At 53.6% G+C, this 17639-nt stretch overlaps 8 protein-coding genes across 8 annotated transcripts; 4 read left to right on the forward strand and 4 right to left on the reverse strand.

Moving 5' to 3' along the window:
• Positions 1-670: 670 nt before the first annotated feature.
• Positions 671-1901, reverse strand: PG994_013714 (uncharacterized protein; the record flags this gene model as incomplete). The annotated part of the gene is made up of 4 exons (XM_066865123.1): positions 671-923; positions 991-1508; positions 1559-1638; positions 1709-1901. 4 exons carry the CDS (start codon positions 1899-1901, stop codon positions 671-673), a joined length of 1044 nt encoding a protein of 347 aa, XP_066710084.1.
• A 2529-nt stretch (positions 1902-4430) lies between these two features.
• Positions 4431-5030, forward strand: PG994_013715 (uncharacterized protein; the record flags this gene model as incomplete). Its single annotated transcript, XM_066865124.1, has 2 exons — positions 4431-4577; positions 4713-5030. The coding sequence occupies 2 exons, from the start codon at positions 4431-4433 to the stop codon at positions 5028-5030; spliced, it is 465 nt and encodes a 154-aa protein (XP_066710085.1).
• Positions 5031-5033: 3 nt separating this feature from the next.
• PG994_013716 (uncharacterized protein) lies at positions 5034-6474 on the reverse strand (the record flags this gene model as incomplete). Its single annotated transcript, XM_066865125.1, has 4 exons — positions 5034-5202; positions 5257-5503; positions 5623-6162; positions 6225-6474. 4 exons carry the CDS (start codon positions 6472-6474, stop codon positions 5034-5036), a joined length of 1206 nt encoding a protein of 401 aa, XP_066710086.1.
• Positions 6475-7272: 798 nt separating this feature from the next.
• Positions 7273-8512, forward strand: PG994_013717 (uncharacterized protein; the record flags this gene model as incomplete). The annotated part of the gene is made up of 4 exons (XM_066865126.1): positions 7273-7536; positions 7599-7990; positions 8043-8303; positions 8377-8512. The coding sequence occupies 4 exons, from the start codon at positions 7273-7275 to the stop codon at positions 8510-8512; spliced, it is 1053 nt and encodes a 350-aa protein (XP_066710087.1).
• An 885-nt stretch (positions 8513-9397) lies between these two features.
• On the forward strand, positions 9398-11459 carry PG994_013718 (uncharacterized protein; the record flags this gene model as incomplete). The annotated part of the gene is made up of 3 exons (XM_066865127.1): positions 9398-9755; positions 9868-9901; positions 10511-11459. The coding sequence occupies 3 exons, from the start codon at positions 9398-9400 to the stop codon at positions 11457-11459; spliced, it is 1341 nt and encodes a 446-aa protein (XP_066710088.1).
• Positions 11460-12223: 764 nt separating this feature from the next.
• Positions 12224-13213, forward strand: PG994_013719 (uncharacterized protein; the record flags this gene model as incomplete). The annotated part of the gene is made up of 3 exons (XM_066865128.1): positions 12224-12712; positions 12759-13146; positions 13200-13213. 3 exons carry the CDS (start codon positions 12224-12226, stop codon positions 13211-13213), a joined length of 891 nt encoding a protein of 296 aa, XP_066710089.1.
• A 314-nt stretch (positions 13214-13527) lies between these two features.
• PG994_013720 (uncharacterized protein) lies at positions 13528-14573 on the reverse strand (the record flags this gene model as incomplete). The annotated part of the gene is made up of 5 exons (XM_066865129.1): positions 13528-13853; positions 13918-13937; positions 14048-14232; positions 14324-14480; positions 14524-14573. The coding sequence occupies 5 exons, from the start codon at positions 14571-14573 to the stop codon at positions 13528-13530; spliced, it is 738 nt and encodes a 245-aa protein (XP_066710090.1).
• A 1514-nt stretch (positions 14574-16087) lies between these two features.
• On the reverse strand, positions 16088-17579 carry PG994_013721 (Snf7-domain-containing protein; the record flags this gene model as incomplete). Its single annotated transcript, XM_066865130.1, has 3 exons — positions 16088-17095; positions 17133-17472; positions 17530-17579. 3 exons carry the CDS (start codon positions 17577-17579, stop codon positions 16088-16090), a joined length of 1398 nt encoding a protein of 465 aa, XP_066710091.1.
• Positions 17580-17639: the final 60 nt, after the last annotated feature.

The raw sequence follows: 17639 nt of genomic DNA on the forward strand, positions 1-17639 counted from the left end.
AAGCTTGCTTCGTAACTTGACGACTGTGCCAAGCTTCCTCGTTGAAACCCATCATCCGTTGGGCGCGCATGATGGCCTCTTCCAGTCGCCCGATTGGCTCGCTTATACACGAAGTCAATCCCTGGGCATGACTCGGATCCTGAACCCCATTGGACTAGGTGCTGACCGCAAGCATCTTGGGTTCAGACCCCGCACCTTGCGATGCTGCTTATGCCATTTGCCTGCGGGCAAGTAAAAAAGCAAGATTGGAGCAGGCGGTAAGCTCAATCATGGAGATGATCTCTCCTTTTAGTCCCAAATTGGGTTTCTAATGCGAGCTGTTCTTCCATACCTACGTGGCAGTGTCGGCCGTTTCGGCCTAGAGCCATTGAAAGCTTCTAGTTGCAGTAGCTATCCAGGTCCCGAACAAACTCAAGCGCCACCCACTAACTTCTAGCAGTCCCAACTACTTTATCCAACCTTGATGGCACTTCACTCCAACATATCACATTCACTCTCTTCCAGTCGCTTTCTCATCTTCTTTCTTTCTTGCCATCATTTTGGGGATCATAATAGTCATTATATTCTTTTTGGCTTCTAATCGCCTATATGTCTAATTGCGGACGCTTTTTGATTTTAAAAACATGTTCGTGACGGATACACTGCCTACTGGCTGAGCAACCAGATTGGCTTAGTGCTTGCCGTAGTTCTTGTTCTCGAGGACGTATCGGTAGCGGGCCTTGCCATCCTCGAAGTCGACGATGGCTTGGTTGGCGTCCTTCATCGGCCGGGTCACGACCCAGGGCTTGATCTTCTGGTCGGCGGCCAGCTGGAGCATCTCGCGGATCTCGCGGGGCGAGCCGGTCAGGGAGCCGCCGACGCTGATGGCGCTGCCGAGCAGGGTGAAGGCGTTGATCGGGGGCAGGAGACCGCCGTCGGGGGCACTGTTGCGAAGGCATTGTCAGTAACGTGGTCATCAGATGTGACTTGAAGTGAGGGAGATCAACTTACCCGACCTGGATGAAGCGGCCGCGGACCTTGAGCAGGGACATGTACTCGGCCAGGGGCATCTTGTCGCTGGAGACAGTGCAGATGATGAGGTCGAGGGTGCGGGCGTTCTTGGCGGCCCAGTCCTTGTCCTCGCCGGTGGCGATGTAGGCATCAGCGCCGAGCTTGAGCACGTCGTCCTTCTTGTCGTTCTTGCGGGAGATACCGACGACGCGGTCGGCGCCCAGGGCCTTGGCGAACAGGATACCGAAGTGGCCGAGACCGCCGACACCGACGATACCGACGGTCTTGCCGGGCCCGCAGCCGTTGTTCTTCAGGGGCGAGTACACAGTCACACCACCGCACAGCATGGGCGCCGCGGCGGCCGAGTCGAGGCCCTCGGGGATCTTGAACACCCACTTGCCGTTGGTGCGGTTGTAGTCAGCGTAGCCGCCGTACGACTTGCCCTCGTCGCCCGGGTAGACGGCGCCGTAGGTCTCGATGCGCTCGCGCGCGCAGTAGACCTCGTCGCCGGCGGAGCACTCGGGCAGTCGTCCTGGCCGCAGGTGCGGCCCTGGGCGCCGACTCCGACGCGGTCGCCGACGGCGATGCCCTTGACGTTGGAGCCGACGCGGACGGCCTTGCCGACGATTTCGTGGCCAACGACGCAAGCTGATAGGGGGGGGGGGCAGGTTAGCGATCAGAACATGCACACATGGCGGCGGCAGCAACAGAAACTTACGGTAGGGGGTCTCGCCCCAGCCGGACTTCAGGACGTGCAGGTCGGAGCCGCAGATACCGCAGTGGGAGATCTCAATGTCGACGTCGTCCTCGGTCCACTTCTTGGGTTCGTAGGAGCCCCACTCCATCTTGCCGTGGAAGGACTCAGGGCTCTTGCCCAGCCAGCCTTCGAACTTGGGGGATTGTGCGGCCATTGTGGTGGTGGGGGGTTGAAAAGAAGCAAACGTTGCTTGCTTGCTAAAAGAAGATGGGTGGGGGTATATTGTGGAAGACGGTTAAGTAAGAAAGAAGCAAGCTGAATGAACGAACTACTCGAACTCGAGGAAAGGGAGGGCTTTGGCTCTTTTACTAAATACCCGTCCTGTGTTATCCCCGATGCCAAATGAATCGGGATTCGGCCTTTGCGTGTTGAACTTACAAATCTAGGGTCGAATCTGTTGGACGGGGTTCCCATATGGTGCCCATATTAACTGCGACGCTTTACGGGGCGAAGAAGGCGGATAGCAATCGATGGTTCGAGACTCCAGTCGCGGCACGGCCAGTTTATTGGTTGCAACTTGTCCTTTACTAATCCCGTCTATGGAGCGAGAACGACAGCACGACTGAACAACTGGCATCCAGAGTTGCCATAGTAGCAGCTGCTTCGAAGCAGAGGTTGCGGTGAACGGGTTGTAGAAGGCCCTAGAGTCTGGTCGACGAGAGGCAATATGGGTACTCAAATTTCATCTCGGGAGTGATGGACGGCACACCGCAAGGCGAGCACATGGCAGGATAGCTGCCACTGCGAGTGCCGGGCATCCCTGTTCAGCAGCCGTGGTCCCACTTAGAGGGGGAAACGTCACCGACCGTTCGATGGATATGTCCCTCATTATTCCTCAATGGTTCGATGGATAGGCAAAAGGCGGTTTCAGCTTCACTTCCCTGGTGCAAAAAGCCCGCGGCTACCATGCCAAATGCAGAAGTAGAACGTTGCAGAACGTTCGGCGGGCGTGGCGGCGGCCCCGCGGTGAAAAGCATATGCGGCCATTTTCCGCCTGCACGTGCCTACATCGACCGATTATGGCGGGAAAAAGGGCCAAAGAAGTTTAGGGGCGGCGGAAAGAAAGGAAACTACTGCAACTAAAGGGGGCACTAGCCGCTTCCAAAATTCCGATTCCCAACGTTTCCGTCTTGTCTGCTTGTCTAGTCTCATGGCAACGCGGCTGCTAGTCATCGGCTAGATAGGCTGGACCTCGGTGGGATGACCTGAAAACGTGTTTAAGTGTCGTGTCGTGCCGTGGTCATGGTCATGGTCCTAGTCGTCCTCGTAGTCGTCGTCGTACGTAAGTATCAAAAGTGCAAATGGGGTTTTCTGCCAAGCAATGCCGACCAATTAAGTGGAGGCCTTCGGCTTTATTTGGGCATTGACATGCCATCCCACTCCAGCCCACCACGGCCGCTTATGTCATCCGTCAACGGTCCTCGTCATGGTGCATGGTCCAGTAACATCTTGGCGGGGCAGATGATGATGGACATAAGCCTCCTCGGGTGGTTAATGCGGCTCTCTGATCTACGGCGGCGGTGAGGTATCTTGTGTATTGTCAAGAGTCAAAGCGAACACCCTTCAAGGAATGCGAAAGCTGGTCGGCCGGACTTGTCCTTCATTGCTTCATTGTCGCTTAACCCGGAGAGTCCAGACTCTCGGATCTACCGGGAACCGGGAATAAGCAGCAACATAATTCCGTGCTTCGGTCTTTGTCTCTTTACCCGACGGACAGGTAGGTTGGGATGTATGTAAGTAGTAGTAGGACACCTGCAGCTCCCCAGGGCCCAGAACCCTTGACGACAGAAATCATTCGTTCCGATGTTGAAATAAAGTTCAAGATCCACGCCCGCCCGCGCCGCGACCAAGCCAGGGTAAGATCTTTATCCCCCGCACGCACCCCTTCCACATATGAGAGATCCCGCTGTCATGTCATCCTTCTTCCCCGGATGTAACACTCATTTATTTGCATCCATCCCAATCCGTGGAATCGCTATGACATGCTACGTACTTTACTGCATGTGGCTACTTTGGTGATGTGAGAATACTGTTCGTCCGACGACAGTACTATAAACAATAAAGAGGCGTCCATCCCTATGAGCCCGTCTCGGTAAGTCGTATGTCATTCCTGACGCGGCTGTCGTCGCCTAACTCACACTTTCCAAACCCGGCTCTGCTGAACATGAGCACACCGAAGTTAGAGAACTGTGCAGCATCGATATTGGGAGATTTAATTTCGGATATATTGCCCAAAACTCACATATGTATGAATAGTATGTACTTACCAATTAACCTAAGCCGCCATAATCTTACCCAAGGCCAGGCCACCCCGCCTCAGAGCAGCAGTTGTGTTGTGCCACTTCCCGACGCATCCGAAACCGCTATGATCCGGGCCGCAGCCTCCACCGTGGGATGGCGGTAAGGCCGTGGTGCAGCCGCTGCTAAAGGGCAATTGACTAGGTAAGATTGATTTTAGTGAGCGAGTTTGGTACGCCGTTGGAAGAAAGTAGGAATTAAATCGGGAGGGTTTGTTTGGGGTTTGTAACTCACCATCCCAGTCCGCAATGAGCCGCAGCCTGCCAAGGTAGGTGTCATTCTCATTAGCCATGTGTACGTAAAAGCCGGGGGCTACGTGGAGATTCCTTCTAGCAGATGGAGTGATCATAAGAAGAAAAGAAAGGGCAAACGACAAGGAAACGACATGGCTCACATTGCCGCACCATCCATCCGAGCTGCAGCAATTACCGTAGCTGGACCCGGTGCAAGTGTATCCCTTTTCCCCGCCGCAGCTGCCGTCCGACGAGATGGTGGTGCAGATGCCGAATTCGGCCTGACAGCCACCGCCGCAGTGCGAGGGTATGGCCTGAGGTCCGGGTGGGAGTTTTGTCAGCTATAGCTCAGATCCGTTTGGGGTGCTTCCCACTATACAAATTGTACCCAGCGGGAAGACAGAGAGGGATGAATTATTAACGGAGACTTATAGGAGTTTTCTAAATCACTTACACCACACCATCCTGTATACGAACAGCAGCTGCCGTCCACGAACCCCAGACAGGTATACCCGTTGGCCCCACCGCAGGTGCCATCGGGCGAGGTGGTGGGGCTGGCCGGTGTTGGGGTGGCGGCGGTGGTCGATGTCGCGAAGCCGGATTCGGAACTTGCCACATGCGGCCGCCCAGTTATCGAGCTGCTGGCCTCTTCTGTGGAGGTTGTTCCATCTGGGGATGAGCTTGAGGGGCCCCTAGAAAGATTCGAGGTAGAGGTCGGTCCACTAAAGGAGGTTGAAGATGAAGATGTTTGAGTATTACCCGGACTCGATATCGGTCCATCCGAGAGAGAACTTGAAGATCCTCGAGGGGAACTCGAGGTCAGCGGAGCTGTACTGCTTGCTGAATATGTCGTGGACACCTTGTTCGATGCTGTTATTGTTGATGCTGTCTCTACCTTGTTCAATTTTGCGGAGAGTATTCCAGCTGGAGGAGAATTCGAGGAACTTTCAGAAAGATCCGAGGTAGTCATCAGCTCACCAACAGAAGTCGAAGATGCTTGAGCAGTGCCCGAGGCCGAACTTGGGCCATCTGAGAGAGCACTTGAAGGTTGCCTCGTGTTCGGCGGAGCTGTCCCGCTTGCCGGATAGGTCGTGGGCACCTTGCCCGATTCTGTTGTTCCTGTGGTTGCTGTAGTTGATGCTGCTGTTGTCGGACTCGGGGTTTCCGAAGTTTGGGTTTCTGATGTTCTTGTTGTTGGATCCGGGGTTTCCGCGGCGTGGTTGTCCTGAGTTGTTATTGTTGGATACATTGTTTCCGAGGCTTGGTTCTCTGATGTTGTTGTTCCTGGGCTTGAGGGACTTGGCGTTTGGTCACTTATGGTTGTGGAAGGAGGTACAACCTCACCGCCGGATATCATAGTCATTGTGGGCATCTCTGTGGTTGGGGCACTGGACAACACATCGGTGTCTACCGTAGTACACGACGAAGTTATGTCCACACTGGACGTTGCCGACAATGGTTCTGAACTTCCACTTGTGTTATCGGAGGTGTCAGGGTTTGCGCCGCTTATACTCGACCAATGCTCGCTTAAGCTTTGAGCTGGATCGGAAGATGTGGGCTGCTGGCTCTCAGAGGCAGGGCGAGAAGCAAAAGACACCGAGCTCGTAGGGGAAGATGCAATAGTTGTGGAATCCCCAGTCTTGCTGTCTTGCACCTCTGTAGTCGTGGGCCACCCCTTCGTCGACGGTGTCATGGAAGCAATGAAACCCTTGCCGAAGTTTGTTGTCGTGGCTCTCGTTGTACTCGGAGAATGGGCTGTTGTCTTGGTGGAAGTCGACGACTTGATAACAACAACCGACTTGGTACGAGTAACGTCGCCACCTGTTGTCCTGCAAATGTCGTATGGAGAGCCTTGCACGAGGTTCGGCATGGGCATTCGGGTATCTGCCACGATATTAGTCGTCCTCCTACTATTTAGTTGGTAGAAGAGTATCATAACAACTTACATCCTGTCGCACATCCATCGCCGTCACAGTTATTTCGGTCAAGGCTAGGGTTCATCTCGAAGAACTCATCGAGAGACTCTCCAGACTGCATGGCAAGATCTCTCATCTCCTTGCAACTGCAGCAGCCCAAGGGGCCATGCTGGCGAGCCGCGTCATCTTTCTGCTTCTGGAAGACGGCGCCAAGGGTGGCGGCAGTGACGGCGGAGATGGCGATCAAGCCCACGAAGACAATCCATCGCAGCCGGATCATCCTGTGAAAGACTTGCATGAATCCTGTGCAGGCGAAAGAACTCGTACCTATGTGATAGGTGACATATCAGAGTTGAAAGAAGAGGGTGGCCGTATTTGCGAGTGCCGGCCAGATCGCCTGGGCACCAAGTCGATTCATGCAGTACTACATCTTCCATGTTCTTATTCTCTGGTTCTCTGCACCAATGCGTTTGCCTCCCTGGCGCGACGGTTGATGCAGGCTGTAATTCCATATGCAAGGACATTATCCTTCTACTTTAAAATGCTCCAGGTGACTTGTTCTGTCTAATGCTAGGCGACAGTTGTTCATGCATGGGATCGGATCGCTCACTTCGAGAGTCCCTATCCGAAATTAGTGATCAGACAGTGCGAAACCAAAAGCCCCCAGGCTGGTGCTTCGACCAGGGATGGAAAGCATCGATAGCTTCCGTGTGGGAAACAACCATCCCTTGCTTTATCTAATGGCCAAACTGAGATCGTATCGCCTGCGAGAAGAGGAACGGTGATTGGCTGCCACAAGATGTTTGCTCTTGACAGTAATATCGACAAGGGTTTCCCGAACGCTGCCCAATGTAAAACACGCGGCCCCCTGGCGTGCTCAATCATGCAGCTTTCTGCGCCGTTGGTTTGCCTTCACGTCACGCAAAGACTCAACATAAGTTGACATAATCATACACGACTAAACTCGAAGTTACACATACACCTCCTTCGTTCATCCGCTCGCTCCCGCTGCAATCCTCCTGCGGCAGCACGCAACCCGGGCGCCCTTCGACGGAACACGAACACCACTACCACCACCATGGCCAATCAACCAGACCTGCACCTGCACTTGGGCCCGCTGACCACCGTTTTCACCGCCCCGCTGTCATGCTCGCAGTCGGCGCTGCTCATGTACGACGACTTCGACTGCGACGGCGCCACGACCTCGATCCTGCGCGGGCCCGTCGACACGGCGCCCGCGGCCCACTGCTTCCCTCCGTCCTTGAACTTGGACGATGCGGCCGTGGGCGGCCGGGCGCCTATTACAGCCCCGGAATCTGCCCGGACGGGTACACCGCGGCCTGTACGAGCATCGAAACGCAAACGGCCGAGACGATCTTGACCTGTTGTCCCGACGCTGGCCAGGGGCTCAGCTACCGCTGCAGCGTCGGCAGCGAGTGGTCGTGGGGTCTCTGCCATGCCGCGCTGGACGGCGGCACCGCGACACTCACCGACCTCAGGACGGTCAAGTGCGGAACATCCATGGCCGGCCGGGAAGACTTCCTGTGGGACGGCGTGGCGCAAGCGCAGAGTATACAGGTGCGGTTCAGGCGGGAGGACGCAAGCTTGTTCGACACGAGCCGGTCACAAGCCCAGATAACGTCGTCCAATGAAGGAGTGACAGCAATAGGTCATACAGAGGAAGTGGGCTCGTCCACAGTGCAGGAAAACGGAGAGCGCCAGTTCACATCAACATGGTTCTACAACGCCTTCGTCCCAACCGACTTCGACCACCATTGCAGTAATAGGGGCGGCCTGTGGCGCCATCTTACTACTGATACTGACCATCGCTGCATGGTTGTTCATCAGGACCAGGACCATCTCCAGAAAGCTGGGGCAAAGCCAGCAAGAACTAGCGATGCTACAGGGCCAGAGCGGCCCGCCCAAGTTTGAGCACGGGGACGGGGAAGACGAGGGCCAGCCGCTAGCTCCGGCGGCGACGTCACACAACGACACATTCCACGCGTCGTGGCAGATCCTCAGGCCGCCGCAGGAGCTCATGGGCGAAAAGACGTTCGAGATGGACGCGACACCGGCGGCGCTGCTGCGGTACTTCTCCCTCAACATTCGGTGCAGCACCTGGCAGGACCGGGCCACGCGGACCCGGAAAGTCCGACGGGGGGAAGACTTCCCCTGCGCAGAGCTGGGGCAACTCCCCAGCCTCGGACAGGTCCGACGGTATCGATGCCTGGATCGCCCGGTCGCAGGGCATAATCCTCACCGACTACAAGGATACGGCGCTCGGGGACCCTGCCACGGAGTCTCGGTGGAGTGGCTGATCCACCTACCTTATGCAGTGGATAACGGTCCGGCGATTGGCATTTGACGTTTGTGAATAGGTCGATTGCCGAGCCACTACGAGAGTTGAGGGTCATTCATTCGTGGGACATCTTCGAGGGCTTTCGTGGCTTTTCCCCTCAGTCGGTACCCCTACAATCCGAGTCTGCCCCTCGGAGCCCCTGGAAGTAGCTTTTTACGTTTACGGATGTATTTCGATACTAACATATAAACGCATACATTCGTTTTCCCCATTAGAGTACACTTAGCAAAGTTCAGAATCTGCGATTGATACCCCCAAGAGCCAGCTTTAAAGGTCAGAAAACGCAAGTTGCCCTCATTGTATCTTTTTTGCTAGCATCATACAATAAACTCTCCAGCCGATCTGTTGCACGATCGAGAGCAACAGATAAATACATAAAGTGCTATCTAAAAGAAGAGAGAGAAATAACAAAAGAGAACTTCACTGCGGCGCTATATACACACAAAAGGAATAGCTAGCATAGCACGCTAGCCCTGAAAAGGGGCTGACCCCTGTCTATGTATACTGAGACACAATCTCAACCCAGGTCCCTTACCCCCGCCATCTGCGAGTAGCGACGACCAATGATTTCTTCTCATGTCATACAGCCGATGTCACCTTTGCCAACTTTTCTCCGGGACACGTTCGGTTCCAACAACGGCACTTAATGGGCATGTTGATTGGATCGGTAAACGAAGCGCATATGCATGATTACAAATAAATGATCCAGCTCAGTAATCGGTTTCGGGATGCCCCAAGCCCTCCAACATTTCCCCTCGTTTATTCTCCCTCATAGTGCCCAGTCAGTTTATATCTCGTCAACAGACCTGCATATACGATTATTTTACCAACACAAATCCTCAAGATGCCCCAAGCATATCGCCACCAACCTCTTGCCTCGGAAGACAGAATCCGGCTGGTAGATTTACTCCCAGCTTGGAAACGAGATACCCCCATTCGATGCCGGATTCGGCAAGTGCGCCTTGAAGACGCACGCGACAAGTACGATGCACTCTCCTACGTCTGGGGTGCCAGAGAGGGCAGTGTTCCGATCGCTTGCGATGGGTACGAGCTGCTAGTAACGCCCAACTGCTACGATGCTATCATTGAACTGCGTCACGGAACTCGCGTTCGTCCACTTTGGATCGATTCTATATGTATTAACCAGAGTGCTGCTACTTGCAGCACCAAGGAACGCAACCACCAAGTTAAGCTTATGGGCAGTATATACAAGAATGCCTCAACTGTGTTGGTCTGGCTTGGCCTGGAAGAACCTCCTTTCACGCGCAAAACCAGCTTCATTTTAAGATGCTTGAAGCGCTTGGCAATTAATAGGGTCGCTATTGACTGCCCCCAAGCCGTGCGGTTTGTAAGTTGCAGAATGTTTGAATTTGCTCGTAAGTGCTTTTCGAAGTTCTACATATTCTTACTCGGCGTAGTAGACTGGCTTTCTAACTATTAAGCAGGCACGTTATTAGAAGAGCACGAGAAGAAATACGGTATAACCAAACGACTGGATGCAAATCCATGGTTCGCACGTGCATGGACTGTACAGGTAAAGTTTATCCTCATGCTAGCATCTTGATACGAATCATGTTCTTTCGTTAATAGAGAGGGGAATGAAGTAATTTCCCATGACCCATCTATCTTAATTTACTACTTTTCACACCGTCTTTCGTGACTGGATAGCTCTGGCGTATTAGATTATTGTTATCCGCTAACATATTTCAGGAGTTTACCTTCGCCCAGCAATGTGTTTTTGTCTCTGGACGAGCGTACATTACTTTGGATGACATATGTTATCTTTATGATGTTTCCCCATAAGGAGATTGCCCATAACATCCCCATCTAACTTTCAGTTCCGAAGGGTATTACGAGAAGCAGCCATGCGCCATGAATATGAAAGGGACCTTTTATGGCTTGATCCAAAAAATCTCTCTTTCCTACGATCAGTGGGACAGCTAGAGTCATCACTCAGACACGACAAAATATACGGATTGTATGCTATTTTCGAAGAGATGGATATCCAGTTACCCGATCCGGACTACGGCCAACCTATCCATGAAGTCTTGGAGGAAGTTACAAGAGCAATCATCTCGAGCCAGCAAAGCATAAAACTCGTCACTTCGGAGCGTGCAGGCCACGAACTGCCTCAGTTACCGTCATGGATCCCTATGCTTCTGACACCACGTCCCGATCCAGTTTCCTTCCCTGATACAATGGGATATCTTGGTGGGCGACTGTATTCGTCAAGTCGAGGCTCGAAAACGTATATATCAGCCAAGAAGAAAAAGTCGGAGCTTGACGCGAAAGGTCGAAGAATCGGTATCCTCCAGACGAAGATTGGCTGTTCGATTGATCAAACCGCTGAAATGGCTGACATGAAAGAGTTCCGCCTGTTCCTACAGGCATGCCAAGAGTACTGTCAGTCATGGTCGGCGGTTCCCCTCAACGTCGTTGAAATCCTGAAACATCTGACTTTCAGAGATGCAGCTATGCACTACACGCGACATATCCTCTTCTGGCATGACATAATGCTTTACCCCCATTGTCGCATTGTCCCGCCACAACAGATTGTGGACGACACTATATGTGGCAATCAAGAAGACCCACTGACTGTTGTGTGTGATTACCTATGCAACGGGCAAAGCCCTAACTCTAAGTTGGCAAGAGAGATCCAAACTGAACTTAATCGGGACTCTAATTGGGCATTCGTCAGAACAGATAATGGCTACGGCGGCAGAGCCTATCGCACTTGCGAGACGGGGGATGAGGTCTGGCTTTTGGCAGGCGCAACTAATCCAGTCATCCTAAGGCCTACGGGTGCCGGGTTTCAGTATATCGCACCTGCTTACTTGCGCGGTATGATGGAAGGCGAACTTTGGCCGGATGATGAAGAGGATCTTGAGATATTGACCTTGGTGTGATTGGCTTGCGAATGTTGTCTGATGGATATGTCCGGAGAACATTGCTCGCATCAGTGGTGGAGCATTTGTATCGCCATGTTTCCACAATGGAAGTGTACCAGACGTCAGGTTGCGCTACGCAGTGACAGATACGGTGAAGAGAGTCTATGCCGCCTATGAGCCATATCAGTGGCGTTTTATTTCAATATATTGTTGAGCGTCTCTCGTTTCTGCTGGGCTACGCTAGCAGGACTTGATATTGGAAAATCAAATTTGGTTATAATCAAGATCAGGGAAATCTAACCGAAACCATGTGAGCTACTGAACCTATAAAAATCGAGAGCTTTTCAGTGCATGCAGTCTGGATCTCTCGCCGGCGCCTCATCCGGCTTCATCTTCTTCACCCCCTCCACGACTTGATGACCGTATGTCGGATCTGCTACGCCGGATTGGTTGCTTCCAGACATGGTATCACATGCGAAAGAGATTGGCGTTTCGACCAGATACGTAGACAATCAGAATGAGATCCAAGCTTGGGACGAACCTTCGCGGTAGGATGGCTAATTCAGAGTTGCTCGGCTCTCCAACCAACACACCAAGGCGGCGATGTGGCCATCTGAGCAGCGCGGAAACTTCCCACCACACAGACACTACGAGGAGGCTGATACAACTTCATCTCGTGAACGCCGTCCTTCTTTCCAAATATAAACGCTACGACGGCCACCCTCTTTCATGCAACCAGAAACCACAACCTCCCATTCGATTCGATTCGCTGTCCTGCGAAGATGGCATTCTCTAGATTCCCCTCTCTACCAATTGAGATCCGCGTCTGTATTTGGAAGGATGCGCTTGACGAAGAGGTTGAAGGGCGGCTCTTCTTTGTCCATCGGAACTCCTCCCGCATCATGCCGACCATGAATAACATCAGCCCCCTGCTGTCTGTCAACGTCGAGGCACGACACGTCGCCAAGTCATGCTACAACTTATGTCTTCCCGTCCTCAGACTGCCTGGTTGGAAACCTCGCGAGTTGATGAGCTGTAAGGCATGGCTGGCATACAGCTCCAAGGTTAGATGGGGCGCCGGATTGGGGTCACAGGACCAGACTTGGATCAATCGCGAACGATACTGGTACCATTATGCGCTGACCAGATATGGAGAGACAGCCGAGGATGTCCTCCGAGAGGTTAAAGATGAGTGGTGTTTACCGCGCGGTTGCGTTTACTTCAACACAACAACTGATCGGTTCCTGCTTAGTTATGAGGCCTTTGCAGGAGTATGAGTTCCCGCGCCACCATGTGTCCTCGCGGCTTCCCAAAAAGGCGATGGACAGCATTCGTAATATCGTGTTCGCCGACGTCAAAGATGACTCCTACGATTTGGGATTCCCAGAGGCGTTGTTTGGCTCTACGTTGGGCGAGCTGTGGCGCCCCGAAGGGGACCCTGCTGAATTCAAGTTCACTTTGGGTGAATTGCAAAACACTGACGGGGAGCAAGCTGGAAAGAACGAGGTCGATGAACATTGGAATACTTACTTCTTCCCTGCCGTTCTGAAGCAACCGCGAACACTGTTATACCTCGAGCTCCTCGCATCGAGATCATGCACCTTGATCGGGGAAGTCGAGGAGAATACTGCCAAATGCCTCAGCATCATCGAGCTCAAGATCGACAAACCCAAAGAAGACAACAAGCCCGCCAAGGCCGACTCTGGTAACATTGCTCCAACCCCCCTTTTAATAGCGAGGAAACTGACATGAACTCAGACGAGATGCTCTAACTAGTTATGGGCCGGGATGTGCAAGATACGGCATTGAAGTAGACGAAGGGGCGTCTATCCACGCAGGCAACTATGTTCCTCATATTTAGAGTGTGTAGTGTATGTGTGTGACGAGAGGAATTCAAAAGGATGGCTGCTGGGCAGGGCAGAACCGACTCGTTGGCTTACTGACCTCGTCCTCGAACGAATTTGAACTTTCATTACTTATATACACCCATTAAGCACCAAGTCCTTGTTATGAACCAAACATTTTTTACTCAATTCACCTGACCCCTGCCGTTGCTGCACTAGGTCCAGTCCCGAAAGGGGGGACTTCATGCAGCCATCGGCTCAGCGACGACAGCCGGCTGCTGCTGCTTTTGTGAGATCAACAGATACGGCCCCTGGTTGACCTCAGAATCCCCGGTCTCGATCCCCCGCGCCCGGAGCCGGGCAACCTCTTCATCGCGCTTCCGCTCCTGCGCCGCCAGCCGGACGGGCATGAACATCTCGCGCGAGCCCGTGGCCTGCCAGCCCCGCAGCGCCGCCGGGCCGCCGAGGTCCCGCATCGTCTTGAGCTCCACCAGGCTGTACGCGGACGGGTCGGCGCGGTCGAACTGGAAGGGGGACCGGAGGGACACTGGGGGATTGGTGATGATTCCTGTAGGGGTTAGTGACTGAGATGTCCGTGACTTGTGTTGTCATATCAACGGATGTTTACCTACTTGGGGCTCTCTTCACGTTGCTGTTGACCATCATCATCGGACAATCACAGATTAGCTCACGGCCAGTAAATCAGTGGTCATCAAGTGTAGATATGACAGAAGATAACATGGGAAAGCTTCTTTTACTCACATGCTGGTGTTGTGGAGCATGAGGGGATGCATCAATATGACATCGCCCTTTTCCCCGGTCATCTCGTGGAAACTGCTGTCGGGGGCGTTTTGGATGATCTTGTTGAAGACCGAGTGCTGGAATGCGGGCCGGCGCGCCTCGTGGCGGGGATTCATCATGGGGTTCAAGCCCTCGGGGTGGTCGTACTAGGCGTTCATTAGGATGGTCGTTCTTCAAATAGCCAAGAAGAGGAAATAAAGGAAACCGAAAACGAGAAATGAGAACCAAAACACTCACCAGCATCTTGCCAATCCTTCTAGGCCCCTCGTCACAGATCCACGTCGCCCCCGCGTCCTCGCCCACGTCGCTCCAGCACGGGATGACGAGGAGGGCCTGCTCGGGGCGGGAGGGCGCCCGGCACGCGCAAGAAGCCGTGGTGCAGGAAGGAGGAGACCTGATCCGGGGTCAGCGTCTTGAAGGTTTGGTGCTTCAGGAACTCGTCGATGTCGGGGGTGGTTGGGTTTGTTGTTGCTGCCGCTGCTGCCATCTTTGGTTTTGGGGGTATGTTGTGCAGGATGCTAGTTGCTGTTGAGTAGGCGTAGTATTACAGAGAGCTCCTGGTGGCATATATGTTGGTAATATCAAGCAAGTAGGAAGTGATAAAGTGCTTTTCACGAGAAGAATACATTTCTTACATAGAATAAATCTCTCTCGAGGCTATATATAAACAAAAGAGACTGTTACTAATCAGCGCACCCATGCCCTGACCTCTAACTCGTATTGCTACAGTAGGGCAATGTGACTTCCCTAATTCGGGCATTGGTCGATCATGATGAACTCCAAGTTGCTGGGGCCCGGGGAGTCTTCGCAGAACGATGCGGGGTTCGGGGCTCGCTCATGGCACCTCCTAATTGGTTGCTATTTCTCAACGTTGCCAAGTCCCGGGGGATACGAACGTGGAGGCGCCCCAGAGGTTGGGGAGTCTTACTGTATCGTGCCATCTGTAGCATTCTGATTAGACCAGCAACCCATGGCTACCCAAAGCCAAAGGGGAAACGAATGATAGGGGGCAGGTGTTCGCGTACTTATTGCAGTGTGCCAATTAAGAGTGACTCGCATTTCCGAGTCGTATGTTCGACCTCAATCCTTAACCGCCAATGTGCTACTATTAGCTTTCTCCTCAGCTATACCTTAGATGTTATCTCGATATTCCAATTGCCTTTTAAAGGCAGTTACGGTGCTTCGTACCACCCTAGTACCCGGACCCTATTTAGTGCTTTAACGTGGCGCCTTTAACGTTAATTATATTAATTTAATAGCTCGTATTAATATATTATTACGTATCGGTTAAAATATCTTTAAAAACGTTTAAAAGCTCGATTAAATAAATATAAGAGTTAATCGACCTAATATTAATACTTTTATATAATCTCTCTTTAATAACTTCGCTATAAATCCGAGGTACTTAAGCGCTTACTAGACTAGAATTTTAAAATAACTTAGATAATTAATATCCGAGTGCTTCTGCCTTTAATTAACTACTCTCGACTAGAGTGGTCGCCCTGGATGAGCACGCCTGTTATCGCGGAGATGATAGCTGTGTAGTTTCGACAACCGGAGGATGCTGCACTAACAGGGTCGTCGCGTTAAAGAGTACCTGGGGTTTACAGAGGGGTGGATAGTTGGGAAGATTGCGTTGATACTCTTTCCTGCGGCCTTTGTAGGTTTCGGGTGCCAGTTTCTATGAAGTGGTGTTGAGAACGAGGCTCACAACAATGCTGACAGAGCTGCCGAAGAGCGAGCTCTACGACGATGCCCAGGAAGAGAATCACAACCACCTCAGTCCAGTCAATCCAGGCACCGCGAATGTATCATGACTTATTCGTGATTTGACATTGATGAATATAACTCCGACATTGACAGCTGGATATGTACGTACGCTGTCCAAGCCAAGACCTAGCCTAAGTATTCATAGCTGCTCGAGTAAATGCAATAGCCTCGCTCTCTCTAGGAATACCCCCACCAAAAACGCCATAATGCCAAATCACTCTTCTACTACTACTACTCCGCTGGGAGCTTGACAGGTTCCTCGAGCGACATATCTTCCAGGCTATCCGAGGCCGCCGTAACAGGCGTAGGCGGCGCTTGCTCCGCCGTCTCCTTAGCCTCGCCCTCCTCAGATTTGGAGGATACAGGCCCCAGCTTCTCCAGCTCGGCGAGCCGCCTCCTCGTCTCCTCGGCCTCCTTCTCCTGCTGGGCCTCCTTCTTCACACGCTCGGCCTCTTCCTCCTTCTTGCGCTCCTCGGCCAGCATCGCCTCGAACTCGTCGTCGACCTCGGCCTCGTCGATGGTGGCGTTGGGACCAGCCTCGGAGATGAGGTTGCCGACCTCGTCCACCTCGCCCATCTGCTCGCGCAGCTGGTCGAACACGGCGTCGACCTTGTCGACCCCGCCGACCTGCGCGTTGAGGCTCTTGAGCGCCGTCGTGCTCGTCTGCATCACCTTGACGAGCTGCACGTTGTCGGCTGCCTGCTCCACCTTGGCGGCGACCTCCTCGAGTTGGTTCAGGGTCGCATAACGCGTTGCCAGGTTCGACTCGGCCAGCTTCTTGGATTTCAGGGCCGCGAGGGCGGACACCCGGCTCTTCTTGACGACGGCCGCCTGCGCGTTCCGGCTCAGCTCGTCGATGCGTTGGTTCAGTACCTCAGTCTGCTTGTTGAGGTCCTCGATCAGCTCCTTCAGGCTCGCGATGGCCGTATCCTCCTCTGTGATGACGGCCGCATCGGCGCCCACAGAGTCGGCGGTGCGGATCTTGACCGTCGCGCCGTCCGTGGCCAGTATGCCCTTGTCCCGCGACAAGAACGTCAGCAAGACCTCAAAGTCGGCATCAGACATGGTCTTGCCTTCGCCGAGGAGGCCTTCAAAGGCGCGCCGGAAATGGGACTTCGAGAATGTGCGCTCGAACCGCGACGTCCGGCTCCTAGCCTGCCCGTCGAAGAGCTTGGCGCCGACCTCAAGGTTGGGGATCACGACGAACTTGCCCTTGGGCATCTTGCCGTTGGCGCCGGGCTGGCCCAGCACACCGGCCGTGCGCAGGCCCCAGGACAAGACCCCCTAAGCCTAGCGAGCTCCAGCTCTTGTAGTATATGCTGTCGCGGCTCTTCGTGAAGGTGGGCAGGGGCATCATCTCGTTGGTGGCGACGGCTTCGGCGAGCACGGTGCCGAGCGCGAGGGGTTGGCCGTATTGTTTCGTCTCGAGGGATCGGAGTAGGTTGTCGTCGAGCTCGAGGATGAAGTGGGATCGCTGTGGCGAGCGGGACGGCGCATGGCCGGCTAGGAGGGCGGAAGCGAGGCCGCGCTTCCAGGCGGACAGGTTGGCGGTGAAGCCATCGGGGTTGATGGTGCGGAGAGGGGTGAAATCCGAGTACAGGGCGGGCAAGCGGGCTCTAAATGGTGTTAGCAACAGCAATAGTCACAGTGTTGCACGGGAAAGAGTGACGGACTTGCGGAAGTCTTGCTCGTTTTGAACAAGGTAATCGAGGAGTTCGCTCATGGTGAGAGTGTCGGGAGGCGACCCGTCGTGGCGGGCCGTGTTTGCCCGAGGACGCTGGTC

Source organism: Apiospora phragmitis (assembly GCF_038363925.1).
Source record: "Apiospora phragmitis strain CBS 135458 chromosome Unknown utg000011l:1.0-3236445.0:1.0-3240683.0, whole genome shotgun sequence".
NCBI classification, from domain to species: domain Eukaryota; kingdom Fungi; phylum Ascomycota; class Sordariomycetes; order Amphisphaeriales; family Apiosporaceae; genus Apiospora; species Apiospora phragmitis.